At 33.7% G+C, this 14,615-nt stretch overlaps 1 protein-coding gene across 1 annotated transcript in view; it reads right to left on the reverse strand.

Annotated features, from left to right (window-relative positions):
- LOC148941207 (uncharacterized) overlaps positions 1–14,615 on the reverse strand; it is a 324,029-nt gene that overhangs the window by 202,167 nt on the left and 107,247 nt on the right. The window contains exon 4 of the mRNA XM_089104013.1: positions 3,563–3,736. Coding sequence (XP_088960139.1) covers positions 3,563–3,736 — 174 coding nt within the window. The remainder of the gene's footprint in view (positions 1–3,562; positions 3,737–14,615) is intronic.

Below are 14,615 nucleotides of genomic sequence, written 5' to 3' on the forward strand. Positions count from 1 at the left end.
GATTATATATGATATATTCTATGTAGATTATATCTATAAGATTTCCAGCTTCAAAATTAATTCGAAGATATGTCTCCAAGAAAGATAAAATTATCTTTTATGTTGAAAATAAATACATTATACTTTGAAATTTATGTATGATTATTCTACATGGATTATATATGATATATTCTATGTAGATTATATCTATAAGATTTCCAGCTTCAAAATTAAATCGAAGATATGTCGCCGAGAAGGATAAAATTATCTTTTATGTTGAAAATAAATACATTATACTTTGAAATTTATGTATGATTATTCTATATGGATTATATATGATATATTCTATGTAGATTATATCTATAAGATTTCCAGCTTCAAAATTAATTCGAAGATATGTCGCCGAGAAAGATAAAATTATCTTTCATGTTGAAAATAAATACATTATACTTTGAAATTTATGTATGATTATTCTACATGGATTATATATGATATATTCTATGTAGATTATATCTATAAGATTTCCAGCTTCAAAATTAATTCGAAGATATGTCGCCGAGAAAGATAAAATTATCTTTCCTGTTGAAAAAAAGTACATTATACTTTGAAATTTATGTATGATTATTCTATATGGATTACATATTATATATTCTATGTAGATTATATCTATAGGATTTCCAGCTTCAAAATTAATTCGAAGATATGTCTCCGAGAAAGATGAAATTATCTTTTATGTTGAAAATAAATACATTATACTTTGAAATTTATGTATGATTATTCTACATGGATTATATATGATATATTCTATGTAGATTATATCTATAAGATTTCCAGCTTCAAAATTAATTCGAAGATATGTCGCCGAGAAAGATAAAATTATCTTTTATGTTGAAAATAAATACATTATACTTTGAAATTTATGTATGATTATTCTATATGGATTATATATGATATATTCTATGTAGATTATATCTATAAGATTTCCAGCTTCAAAATTAATTCGAAAAGGTTTTGTGACTTCAAAATAATCGGTTAGTAAATTTCAGAAAGAAGATGTTCACGACAACTGGGTAGTCTGAATTCACAATTCACGTATTCTGAGAGGCAATACTTCATTTTTGTTCATTTTAAGTTTCAACTTCGCTCTTTATTTTTATAAGACAAAAATTTGTTTTTTGAAACTGATTAAAGAAAACACCATGAAAATTTTAATCTTTTTAATAAATAAGTCATACGCTGTGCTAGAAAAGCGTCAAACCGGTTAAAATAATCGGTTCGAAAGCCACGATTCCAAAAGGTTTTTGACTTCAAAATAAACGGTTCGAAAACTTCAGAAAGAAGGTCTTCACGACAACTCGTTAGTCTGAATTCACATTTCACATATCCTGAGAGGCGATAATTCATTTTCGTTCATTTTAAGTTTCAACTTCGCTCTTTACTTTTATAAGAATTTTTTTTTTTAACTGATTAAAGAAAACATCATGAAAAATTTGATCTTTTTTATAAATAAGTATTACGCTGTGCTAGAAAAGTGTCATAACCGATTAAAATAACCGGTTCGAAAGCCACGATTCCAAAAGGTTTGTGACTTCAAAATAACCGGTTCGAAAACTTCAGAAAGAAGGTCTTCGCGACAACTCGGTAGTCTGAATTCACAATTCACATATTCTGAGAGGCAATACTTCATTTTTGTTCATTTTAAGTTTCAACTTCGCTTTTTACTTTTATAAAAAAAATTTGTTTTTTGAAAATGATTAAATAAAACACCATGAAAATTTTAATGTTTTTGATAAATAAGTCTTACGCTGTGCTACAAAAGCGTCAAACCGGTTAAAATAACCGGTTCGAAAGTCACGATTCCAAAAAGTCTGTGACTTCAAAATACACGGTTCGAAAACCTCAGAAAGAAGGTATTCACGACAATTCGTTAGTCTGAATTCACAATTCACATATTCTGAGAGGCGATAATTCATTTTTGTTCATTTTAAGTTTCAACTTCGCTCTTTACTTTTATAAGAATTTTTTTTGAAACTGATTAAAGAAAACATCATGAAAAATTTAATCTTTTTTATAAATAAGTCTTACGCTGTGCTAGAAAAGCGTCATAACCGGTTAAAATAACCGGTTTGAAAATTTCAGAAAGAGGGTCGTCACGACAACTCGGTAGTCTGAATTCACAATTCAAATATTCTGAGAGGCGATAATTCATTTTTGTTCATTTTAAGTTTCAACTTCGCTCTTTATTTTTATAAGAAAAAATTTGTTTTTTTAAACAGATTAAACAAAACATCAGGAAAATCTTAATCTTTTCTATAAATAAGTCTTAAGCTGTGCTAGAAAAGCGTCATAACCGGTTAAAATAACCGGTTCGAAAGCCACGATTCCAAAAGTCTTGCTACTTCAAAATAACTGGTTCGAGAACTTTAGAAACAAGGTCTTCACGACAAGTCGGTAGTCTGAATTCACAATTCACATATTCTGAGATGCGATAATTCATTTTTGTTCATTTTAAGTTTCAACTTCGCTCTTTACTTTTATGAGAAAATTTTTTTTTGAAACTGATTAAAGAAAACATCATGAAAAATTTAATCTTTTTTATAAATAAGTCTTACGCTGTGCTAGAAAAGCGTCATAACCGGTTAAAATAACCGGTTCGAAAACCACGATTCCAAAAAGTTTGTGACTTCAAAATAACCGGTTCGAAAACTTCAGAAAGAAGATCTTCACGACAACTCGATATTCTGAATTCACAATTCACATATTCTGAGAGGCAATACTTCATTTTTATTCATTTTAAGTTTCAACTTCGCTCTTTACTTTTATACAAAAACTTGTTTTTTTTAAACTGACTGAAGAAAACATCATGAAAAATTTAATCTTTTTTTATAAATAAATCTTACTCTGTATATTGTGCTTTTGGAAGTAACCCTCAGCAGTTTCATCAGGGTTGCCACCCGGTGAAAGAAAAATCACTAGATTTTATTGATCTTTTGGTTGATTTAGTGATTTATGCGTTGATTCGGTGATTCATGTTTTTCGGCAATATGAAAAATCACTAGAAATAGTAAAAAGAACAGTCAAAAATCACAAAAAGGTACCTACGTTATGTTACGTATTTAATATATGCTATGCGTATCGAAACATCCAAAAACATAAACATGGGTTAGGAAATGAAATATTTACTGTTGTAAATGGTAACAAACTGATTAAAGAAAACATCATAAAAATTTAATCTTTTTTATAAATAAGTCTTACGCTGTGCTAGAAAAGCGCCATAACCGGTTATAATAACCGGTTCGAAAGCCACGATCCGTATCGACCGTATCGAAAACATCATGAAAAATTTAAGCTTTTTTATAAATAAATCTTACTCTGTGTATTGTGCTTTTGGAAGTAACCCTCGGCAGTTTCATCAGGGTTGCCACCTGGTGAAAGTACTCTGTATATTCCGCTTTTGGAAGTAACCCTCAGCAATTTCATCAGGGTTGCCACCCGGTGAAAGCAATTTCATCAGGTTTGCCAAGTGAAACTGATTAAAGAAAACATCATGAAAAATTTAAGCTTTTTTATATATAAATCTTACTCTGTATATTGTGCTTTTGGAAGTAACCCTCAGCAATTTCATCGTTTTCTGGTTTCTTAACCTTGTTTATCCTCCTCTCTGTAGTTGGATCCACTACCATCTTAGTGTTTTCTGTAGCTGCAAGCGAGGTTTCACTCTTATTGATAGGTTTGGACGGTATCGAATTATCTTTGTCTATAATTTAGAGAAAGAATTTAAATTAGGCACAGACAAATATTGATTTTGAACAGAACGGAGTCAAAACCCTAATATGCATAAAGAAGAAGAAGAAGAAGAAGAAGAAGAAGAAGAAAAAGAAGAAGAAGAAGAAGAAAAAGAAGAAGAAGAAGAAGAAGAAGAAGAAGAAGTAGAAGTAGAAGAAGAATAATAAGAAGAAGTAGAATAAGAAGAAGAATAAGAAGAAGAAGAAGAAGAAGAAGAAGAAGAAGAAGAAGAAGAAGAAGAAGAAGAAGAAGAAAAAGAAGAAGAAGAGTAAGAAAAAGAATAAGAAGAAGAGGAAGAAGAAGAAGAAGAAGAAGAAGAAGAAGAAGAAGAAGAAGAAGAAGAATAAAAAGAAGAAGAATAAGAAGAAGAAGAAGAAGAAGAAGAAGAAGAATAAAATGAAGAAGAAGAAGAAGAAGAATAAGAAGAAGAAGAAGAAGAAGAAGCAGAAGAAGAAGAAAATGGAGAAGAAGAATCAGTTGACAGGTTTTTTTGGATTACTCATATGCAATTTAAAAAATAAACTATTTTGCTAATTGAGGCCGAATTTGTACTTTTATTACATTTATTACAACTGATTTTATTTTTCAGCCAAACTCAATTTTTAACAGCCCAATAGGCAAAACATGGGCAACTTAATATCAGTGTGTGTTTTTCAGAACTTAAAATATTTGTATGCATTTCAGCAACTTGACTGCGAGCAAAGTTTAGTCAAACAGTCTATTAAGAATTCTTAAGCCAAAAAATTAGTTAGGCACTTTCCAAATTAGAGTAATAAAGGTTCGAGCAACCAAATGGTTAGGCTGGGCACTAATAAAAAGGGTTCAAGGAACCAAGTGGTTAAGTTGGGCACTATCCAAAAAGGGTTCGAGCAACCAAATTCAGTTAAACAATTTCTGGTAGATATTTCCGTATTGACTTTGCAAAGACAACTTGCCTTTGCAAGGACAGCTTACCTTTGCAAGTTCATTGGCAGGCTCGAAGAATTAGTTGAAAGATTTTCTTTCTCATGTATTAAATACATTGCATGTATTTTGTTAAGTCTTATGCTTATTAATAAACTTAACTTAACTAACTTAACCGAGCCAAGCTTTGTAGTTGTCGAACATGCCAATATACTTTTAATGTATTAATACTTATTAGGTTATATATTTTTCAAAGGGGACATAGTCAATAAATTTTAGAAAATCGGGTTTCGATCAGGAGAGTATCTCATTTTTCGTACAGTTTTCGAGGAAAATCGGTCAGCTTTTACCTTTTTCTGTCCTGACACTAAGAAAAATAAAATAAAAACTGTTTTAACCTTATTAAGCGGTTTCTATGACGTGTATAAATAAGATCAAGACAACATTTTTCTCTTTCACATAAAACCTTGATTTTACGTTTGTTCCCCTGTGCGGAAGTTACTGATATCTCTGCAATCTAAATACAAAATTGTATTTTTAGAACTCATACTGAGGTCCTTCCCGGATATTTTATAATGTTTATTACTTTAAATCCTTATGAATGGCTGTCATACTTATACTATTGCTATAAGTTTATATTAGATTGTTCGTTTAAAGAAAGCAAACCAAAATAGAAGTATCCAAGTTATATTTTGAGTATCTTAATCAAATGACTTAGAGGCTGTGTAAAAAAGGAAGTCCCTTATAGAAGTCCTTATAATCCCTACCGGTGGCAGTGATCTCTTATTCATGGCCCCTCAGCTAGGAAGTGCAAATGGGTTGTTGGGGGAAGCTAACCTCTGCTTTTCGCACCCTCCCTGTTTAGCTTCCGAGATTTCTCCAAGAAACCATTTAGAGATGGGTCGACTCTAGCTGAGCTTACAGAGCCACGCTATCAATTCCAGTTTCAACAAAATAGTTCCAATTCCAATTCCAGTTCCAGCAAATCCTTGTCCTCACGGACAAAGGCTGTGTCTAATAAACTAAATCTTTGGAAGCCAAAAATATTATAGCGGGCATTCAGAAAATTATAGAAAATTTTCCAACACTCATGGAGATATTATGATTAACTATTATGATTAACTAAAGATAGCAGATATTATGATTAGATATTATGATATCATAATGATTGTAATAAGATATTATGGTTAACTACAGACAGCAGTTATTCCGCCTAGTCTTCCGTGCCACCTCCTTTTTGGAGATGGCCACAACTTTCGTTCATGCTAAGATTTTTTTATAATAATATCATAATGATAAGATATTATGATTAACTACAGACAGCAGTTATTCCGCCTAGTCTTCCATGCCATATCCTTTTTGGAGATGGCCACAACTTTCTTCCATGGCAAGATTTTTTTATAATGATAAAATATTATGATCAACTACAGACAGCAGTTATTCCACCTAGTCTTCCATGCCACCCCCTTTTTGGAGACGGCCACAACTTTCTTCCACGCCAAGAATTTCTTCTTCCACCACACTAGAAAACGTCTCCTGAGGTTTCCTTTCATAACAAAATCAGTTGTTAATACGCAAAAATGTTTTGAGATTATATTGGCTGACAAAAAACTATCATTAAAAAATAACCAAGAAAATGAGGCTAATTTCAGACAGTGAAGCGTTAAGGCAAAAACAAATTTTTCGGCAAGAACCTCCGCCGAGATGTCTTCAGTGGCAAAAAGAAAAAAAAATGAAAGCTAGCCTTATAAAGTGAACTCTAACAGAAAAAATGAAACACTTAATCAAACAAACAAAAAACCAAGCCAGAAAAAATGAAAGACTATTCACAAATTGAATTGGGCATTAATTCTCTACTTACGATTAACTTAGCTTGCCAACTGACCTGATTTTTAGTGTTTGTGCAGTCAGATAATCTTGGCTTAAAACTAAAAAAATATTATTTTATTCTCTTAATAATAAATTATTATAAACTGGATTTCTAGGAATATCTCCAGTATTTATTTTTTTTTTCAAGGTCTCTAAATTGCCTTTGTTTTGTTGGTTAGTTTTTAATTATATCTTTTTATTTTATTCTATTTTTTGTCAAATCGGTTGTTACTTCTGATTATCTGAAGTGGTTGAGTCTTAGGCATTGTTATAACTCTCCTGTTGACTATTTACAATGTTTTCGTATATTAATTACGCTCTTGTTTAATTAATACACGATGTTTTTATCAATTAATTGATTTCGTAATGTTTTCTTCTTAGATAATAGAGCTGTTCAAAAAACGTGAAGACAATGGGACATCTAGGAAACTATAAATATAGCAATCAATGTTCAAACTTAGATGGCAGTATTTTCGCTTTCTTCCGTCTCTGGTGTTGTCATTGGTTTTGTCAAAGTTCTACTTTGTGGTGGTTTGAATAGTGCTTTTGATAGAGAGCATAATTTTCGTAAACAATTTACCAAAGAGAATAAAAAGCTTAGGAGTTGTGTCTTTAATGATTAAGCATTGAAATTAAAAAATAAAGACCAGATAAAGCTCATTTTATATTGAGATTATTTTATAATTTAACAATACCAAAATGATAGTATTTGGTTTAAATGCTACAAATCCACTTTACAAACATCCAACCAGGACCGTCACTTATGGGGAGGGGAGGGGGACTCCCTCCCCCAAGTTCTTGGTCGGTAGGTAAAAAAAATAATTTGGTTAAATCGTGTCGCTTTGCACCCAGATTTTTCCGACGCCGTTAAAATTCTTTGTTCGGTTTAATAAAGACGACGAAAATACTGACATTTCATCTACAGAAATTTTGAACCTGGTCGGTAAACGCAGCAGTTTTACTGACTCCTGTAATGGAGTCAGTCATACTATTTTATGACTCCTGCCATAAAATAGTGACATGATATGTACCGAAATCTAAATCTCAGTTGATAAATGCAGCGGTTTTACCGACCTGTGCAGTGACTTTACGTATTGTGTTCAAAATGGACATTATGCTGATTATTGACAAAAAAAAGTCGGTTTTTGCTCCCCCCCCCCTCCAAGCATTTTGGCTAGTAACGACACTGGTTACAACCCTCCCAGTAACTTTTGTAGCGAGAGTGGGGGGGATAAGCAACTGTTTAAGTAACCATAATTTACTCTAAATCATTCTCAGAAATTTCATAGTCCCAGCAAAGAGCTTTTATCTTTGATTACCGCCCTCTCCAGGGATTTTTTTTCTTATAAAAACCAATTTAGCAAACCAGGTTAATAGCCAATTTGAAATAAAGAATTACAGTGTATGGTTGTCATAAAACAACAAATAACTCAGAGACTGGAAACTCGTGCCTATTACTACTTCTAGCAATAATAGTTCCATGCAGCCCCAAGCTGCCTCAGGCCAACACAGCTACTCATGCTCCTCCTCTATCGCGATCCATTCAAAGCCATCCTATTAACACCCTCCCAAGAAGTTCCAATCTCCCTTATATCCTTCCTTACGGCCTCCTCCACCTTATTCGCGGACGCCAAACATTTTGTCTGGCCTTAGATGAATTGCCGAAAAGAAAAATCTTTGGCTACTCTCATTCTTCATCGGCAGAACGTGTGATAGCCGTCTCGGCTTGTCTTTTATTATAGCCCTAGAAAGCGTGATAGAACCAAATTTTAGTACAGCTTACTGTCTGAAACATGATCAGTAATACGGGTTCCCAAAAGAACCGTTGGACATTTCCTCAGGAAAACATCGAACAAATCCTCATTCGTTCTTGGCAGTGCCCATGTTTCAAAACCATACTAGACCACTGTCATTTACTTTAGATTGCACTATTCTAATCTTGATTCGTAGACATATCTCCATTTTTCAACTGTGAAAAAAAAACCAGGGCCTTGGCTATTCTACTTCCAATGTCTTTACTGCATCCACCACCTTTACCAATGATACCTGCTTAAGTAAGTGAAGCTATCCACTTGATCGATCTTATCGTTACTCAACATTACCCCTTCGCCTTGGCGAATTCCCAGTTTAAGCGACTTATGCACGTGCCACATCAGAGTCACATCTCGATAAATAAAAGTTCAAATAGGGATAAAATCCTTTTAATAGACAGAGATGATGATAACAGTGATAGAAATTCACAAAAATACCAGATATTTCGGTCACATATACAGTGACCGTCATCAGTAGTAAAACTAAACCGTCATCAGTAGTAGAAATATCTGGTATTTTTGTGAATTTTTATCACTGTTATCATCATCACTGTCTATTAAAAGGATTTTATCCCTATTTGAACTTTTATTTATTGTCATGGAAAGGCAGTGTGGTCTCCGAAATTATCTAGTCACATCTATCGATAAAGAAAGCTAAATATCATGAATAACAATGAAATTTTCTTGATTTTAGAGTCACAATTGTATTTAAAAAGAAAAAATTAAAATTGCAAGAAATTGGTTTAAAGAATTTGCACCAACAGTAATTTTTGTCCAACTGTTCTTTGCTAATACTAAAACATCTTAATTTTTGTCAGATTCCTCTCCCATATAGGAAAACCGCTGTTTTAAGTTTTCATCTGTTTTAGTTTCAAAAATTATGCTTTAAACCTTGACTCTGATCGGTCAGTCAAGAAATTACGCAAAACCTTTAAAAGTTCACTTATTTTTCTAATGTTTTCGCATAGGATACTTAAATCGCTAGCATAATCTAAGTCTTAGGCAATCTGAAATATGCTATTAACCTCATATCCTACCTTAACCAAAGAAACGTTATTCTTCTAAAAAAAGTCTTAATCAGTTTAATGTATTCATCTGGTATATCATAAAATGTTAGCATATTCAGTAAAGCTCTTATATCGGCTGAATTAAACACTCGCTAATGATCTATAACACTGAGAACTAAAGGGTATGATGACTCAGCCACTTTTCGATGATCAATCTATGAATGAAAATTTTGACAGCGCATCCTCTATTCTTTCTAAAGCCACAAGCCTCTCTAAGTCTAAAATTATCATCACACTAAGTAATTTGCTTCCTACCGAAACTAAGTTAATCCCTCTATAATTACTCCACTCACTCTTATCACCTTTCTTATGGAGGGATTTAATTAAAGATTGCCTAAAATCTAATAATGGGAATTTATTAAAAGGGGAAGAGCGATTTCGGTAAAGCCGATTATTTATCGATTGTCAAAACTTTGCTTACATACAGCCTTATTGAGCTGTTTTATCTCAGTAAGCTTTTTTTCTGATATTTAATAACAGATTTCATTGTGATGGCATTATAGGATATGACATAGATTGGATATTCCTATCTAAGAATAAAAACCTCTTAAAAAGGGATTCCTCTTAAAACAAAACTCCTTAAAACCTCTTAAAACACATTGCCAGATAATTACTAAAAACTTTACTAACAAGTAAATTTTCGAATGGGGATAAATCCATTTATTTAGACAGTGAAAAAAAACAGGTACAGAAGTCCAGATATTTCGATCACATATACAGGGACCGTCATCAGTAGCATTATAAATGGATTTATCCCCTTTTGAAAATTTATTTGCTTGTCAGAGAACGGCGGTGTGGCCTAAGAAAAGGTTACTTAGTTTAAGGTGTTACGTCGAAAAAAACTACTAGAATTTCTCATTTCAGCAAGATTTATTACTGATATTTAGAAGCAAAGTTTAATATGTCAAACAGTTCTTGGTAACAAACCCAGCAAAATCTATGTGCCAGAGGAAATTTGACTGTCAAAAAAGGGGGAAACATTGCAAAATCAAGAAATCTTAATGAAAGTCGCGCATTAAGTTTCAGCATGTCAGAAAGCCATATTGCAGAGGTTTCAAGCTCCCAACTGCAAAAATGTGGAAATTTGCTTTTGTGCCAGAAGAAAAAATCTGAATGCGCGTTTTTTAGTTTTGTTTTTTGTGTTTTCCACCAGGGTGATCGTATCAAACCAATGGTCTTAGAACGATCAAGAGAGGGTTCACTCGAACGGAAATTAAAAGTTCTAATGCCCTTTTTGAGTAACCGAAAAGAATAGAGGGCAACTAGTCTCACTCCCACGCCTCTTTCTTCCCTAAAGTCATCTGATCAAAATTTTTAAAAATGAAAATTTTGTTTAGCACAATTGAAATGTCCGATAATCATGCCTGTGAGGATGACATGACCCCCCCCCCCTGAACCCTAATTCCTGGGATAAGGATTGTAAGTTATATAATTTGCCTATTGTTTACATATCAATTAAAAAAAACTTTCCGAAAAATAAGTTTTTCGAAGAAAAACTGTTTCTTTGAAACAGTTTGTGTTTTTACAGTTAAAGAAGGGGGCAGTATCCAAATTTTGCTTGTAGTGAAACTATATTTGTCTTGACCAATATTGAAAAGAACTAATAAATTAAACTGAATATTTGATGCATATTGATGTTAATTGCTAAAAGCTCATCAGTTCAAAATTTTACTGTAATTTTAATCTTTATTTTCAATATTAAGTACAAAAGAAAACATTTGTAATATAATTCGTTTTCAGTAAAGCGCCAATGACGCAGTAGGTTTTAGGCTTCTGCAGTGAGGCGATACCCAAACTTTTGTTTGTAGTTATTTTTATTCGATTCAAACTTAATTTGCATATTCAATTTAAGTTTCACTTGTTTTAAAATTTATTTATTCATTTACAATAATATATATTGTATGTTTTGTTCGCATTGATTGTTTATTTAATTTCTGTTCGTTTCAAGTTTCATTTATACTTTAATAGCAAAATATTTATTTTCGTTTTAAGCTAGATTTTCATATTCAATCTAAGCATTACTCTCTTTAAGATCTATTTATTCATTTGTATAATTACTTGTTGTATGTTTTTTGCTATCATTATTTGTTTAATTTATGTTCGTTTTTGGTTTCATTTATTCTTTAATAGTAATTTTTGGTCATTTTGAGTTTGAATTTTAACTAGCATTTGTACCTTCCGAGCTTAAGTTTAAAATGGCCTTTACTTTTCTTTGAAAAACTTATTTTTGGAATGTTTTTTTAATTAATTTTTGTTTGTTTTTCATTCCAAAAAGTTTCAATTTTTTTTGGCATGGGGGGGGTGCTTACGGTCCGATTATTCTTAACTTTAAAAAACGGATCTAGAACTTTCAATTTAAATTGAAAGAGGGTTTTATCAGAGTCTGTACGATTACCTCTTTTAAAAAAATCTTATGTATGACAAATGGACAGCTTGCAGAACTTATGGACAGCTATTGGCAACAATGAATGGATTGAAGAAATAACTCCAATAAGGGTGTTTAGACCATTTCACTTGCTGACACAAAGGGATCCCGGCTGTTTGGAATTGACCTTAATAGGAATTTGTGTGCCAAAGCAATTTTGGATCTATCACAGATTATGTATTTTAACCTTATAATTGGATAATTATAATAGATTTCCTATGTGTTCTTCCCATACAAAACCCCTTCCTATAAGTTATAAACCCCCCTTAATAAGTTATACCCCAGGGCATAACTTACAACGCCTACCCCTGGGCCCTGGTGGGCTGTGTCGACACCGGAGTTTTTGTTATCAAAAGTTTGAACTATTTTCACAAAATGTCTATCTCAAAATTTTTATTTGATGGATTGAGGGCGTGGAGGAGGGAGAGTGGTTAGTTGCCCTCCAATCTCTTTTGACTCTTAAAAAGTGAACAAGAACTTTCAATTTCCAATCAAACGAGCCCTCTCTAAAGTTTATACGAGCATCCTTCCCTTAGAAATAATATGAAGGATTCGGAGAATCCTTAAATTACAACTCTTGCCCTGAGGGCTTTGGGGGAGTTGTAATCCTCAAAGACCTAATTTGCAGAACATAAAACTATGTTTAAAAAAATGGTTGTCTTAAAATTTTGATTGGATGTGTTTGGGGAAAAGGTGGGCGTGAGAGGGGAGTTAGTTGCCCTTAAAAGACTTTCGACTATTACAAAGGGCACTAACCCTCGGAATTTTCAATCGAATGAGCCTTTTTTGAAGTTTCTACGACACCGCCTTCTATAAAAACCTTATAGACCCCCAGGGAATAACTTAAAACCCTTGCCCTGAGGGTTGTGGGGGATTGTCCTCCTCAAAAAATTACTTTCTATCTGGAAATCAACTACGCTGAACAAAATGGCTATCTCAAAATTTTGATTGGATGTGTTTGGGAGAATGATGGGTGTGGGGGGGGGGGCTAGTTGCCCTTCAATCACTTTCGACTATTAAAAAGGGCATTAGCCCTTTGAATTTCCAATTAAATGTGCCTGTTTTGAAGTTTCTACGACAAAGCCTTCTATAAAAAGCTTATATGCCCCCAGGGCATAACTTAAAATTCTTGCCGAGGGTTGTGGGGGCGTGTCCTCCTCAAAAACATCTTTCCATCTGGAAATCAGCTACACTGAACAAAATTGCTATCTCAAAATTTTGATTGGATATGTTTGGGGAAATCATGGGCGTAGGGGGGGGGCTAGTGGCCCACCAATCAATTTTGACTATTGAAAACGACACTATCCCTTTGAATTTCCAATTGAATGAACCTTTTTTGAAGTTTCTACGACAACGCCTTCTATAAAAACCTTATATGCCCCCAGGACATATCTTAAAACCCTTGCCCTGAAGGTTCTAGGGAGTGTCCTCCTCAAAAACATATTTTCTATCTGGAAATCAGCTACACTGAACAAAATGGCTATCACAAAAGTTGGGTTGGATGTGTTTGGGCAAATGATGGGCGTCGGGGGGGGGGCTAGTTTCCCTCCAATCACTTTCGACTATTAAAAATGTCACTACTCCTTCAATTTCCAATCGAATGAGCCTGTTTTGAAGTTTCTACGACAAAGCCTTTTATAAAAACCTTAAATGCTCCCAGGGCATAATTTAAAACCTTTGCCCTGAGGGCTGTTGGGCAGTGTCCTCCTTAAAAATATATTTTCAATCGGGAAATCAACTACGCTGAACAAAAATGGCTATCTAAAAATTTTGATTGGATGTGTATTGGGGAATGATGGGAGTGGGGAGGGGGGCTAGTTGCCCTCCAATCACTTTCGACTATTAAAAAGGGCACTAGCCCTTTGAATTTCCAATCGAATGAACCTTTTTTGAAGTTTCTACGACAACGCCTTCTATAAAAACCTTATATCCCCCCTGGGCATAACATACAGCCCTTGCCCTGAGGGTTGGGGGGGGGGGTATCCTCCTCAAAAATATATTTTCTATCTGGAAATCAACTACGCTGAACAAAATGGCTATCTCAATATTTTGTTTGGATGTGTTTGGGGAAATGATGGGCGTGGGGGGGAAGGGGGGCTAGTTACACTCCAATCACTTTTGACTATTAAAAAGGGCACTAGCTCTATAATTTCCAATTGAATGAGGCTTTTTTGAAGTTTCTACGACAACGCCTTCTATAAAAACCTTATATGCCCCCAGGGCATAACTTAAAACCCTTGCCCTGAGGGTTGTGGGGGGGGGGGGTATCCTCCTCAAAAATATATTTTCTATCTGAAAATCAACTACGCTGAACAAAATGGCTATCTCAAATTTTTGATTTGTTGTGTTTGGGGGAACGATGGGCTTGGGGGGGGGGCTACTTGCCCTCCAATAGTTTTCGACTATTAAAAAGGGCACTAGAACTCTCAATTTCCAATCGAATGAGTCCCCTTTGAAGCTCCTATGACAACCCCTTCCATATGAAATGCCACTGGAAAAAAAAATCATAATAATAAAACATTGGAGCTGTATGGCCTTTACTATAGGCAACGCTACAGCGTTGACTCTGATAGTGTTTGTTATTGGGAAGTAAACAAACATTTTAAGGGGAGGGAAATTTCCTTGGGAAGATTTTCCAAAGGGAGAGTTTTTCCGTGGAGATGAAAGTTTTCGGGGATAAACTTTCCTGGGAATTTTACGGGGGGGGGGGGAATTTCCCAGAATTCCTATATGAAATTAATTTTTTTTTGTCTTGCTTTCTCTTTGGTGACTCAA

This window comes from Artemia sp. Qi Xiang Cuo, chromosome 18 (genome assembly GCF_049724085.1).
Source record: "Artemia sp. Qi Xiang Cuo chromosome 18, ASM4972408v1, whole genome shotgun sequence".
Classification (NCBI taxonomy): Eukaryota; Metazoa; Arthropoda; class Branchiopoda; order Anostraca; family Artemiidae; genus Artemia; species Artemia sp. Qi Xiang Cuo.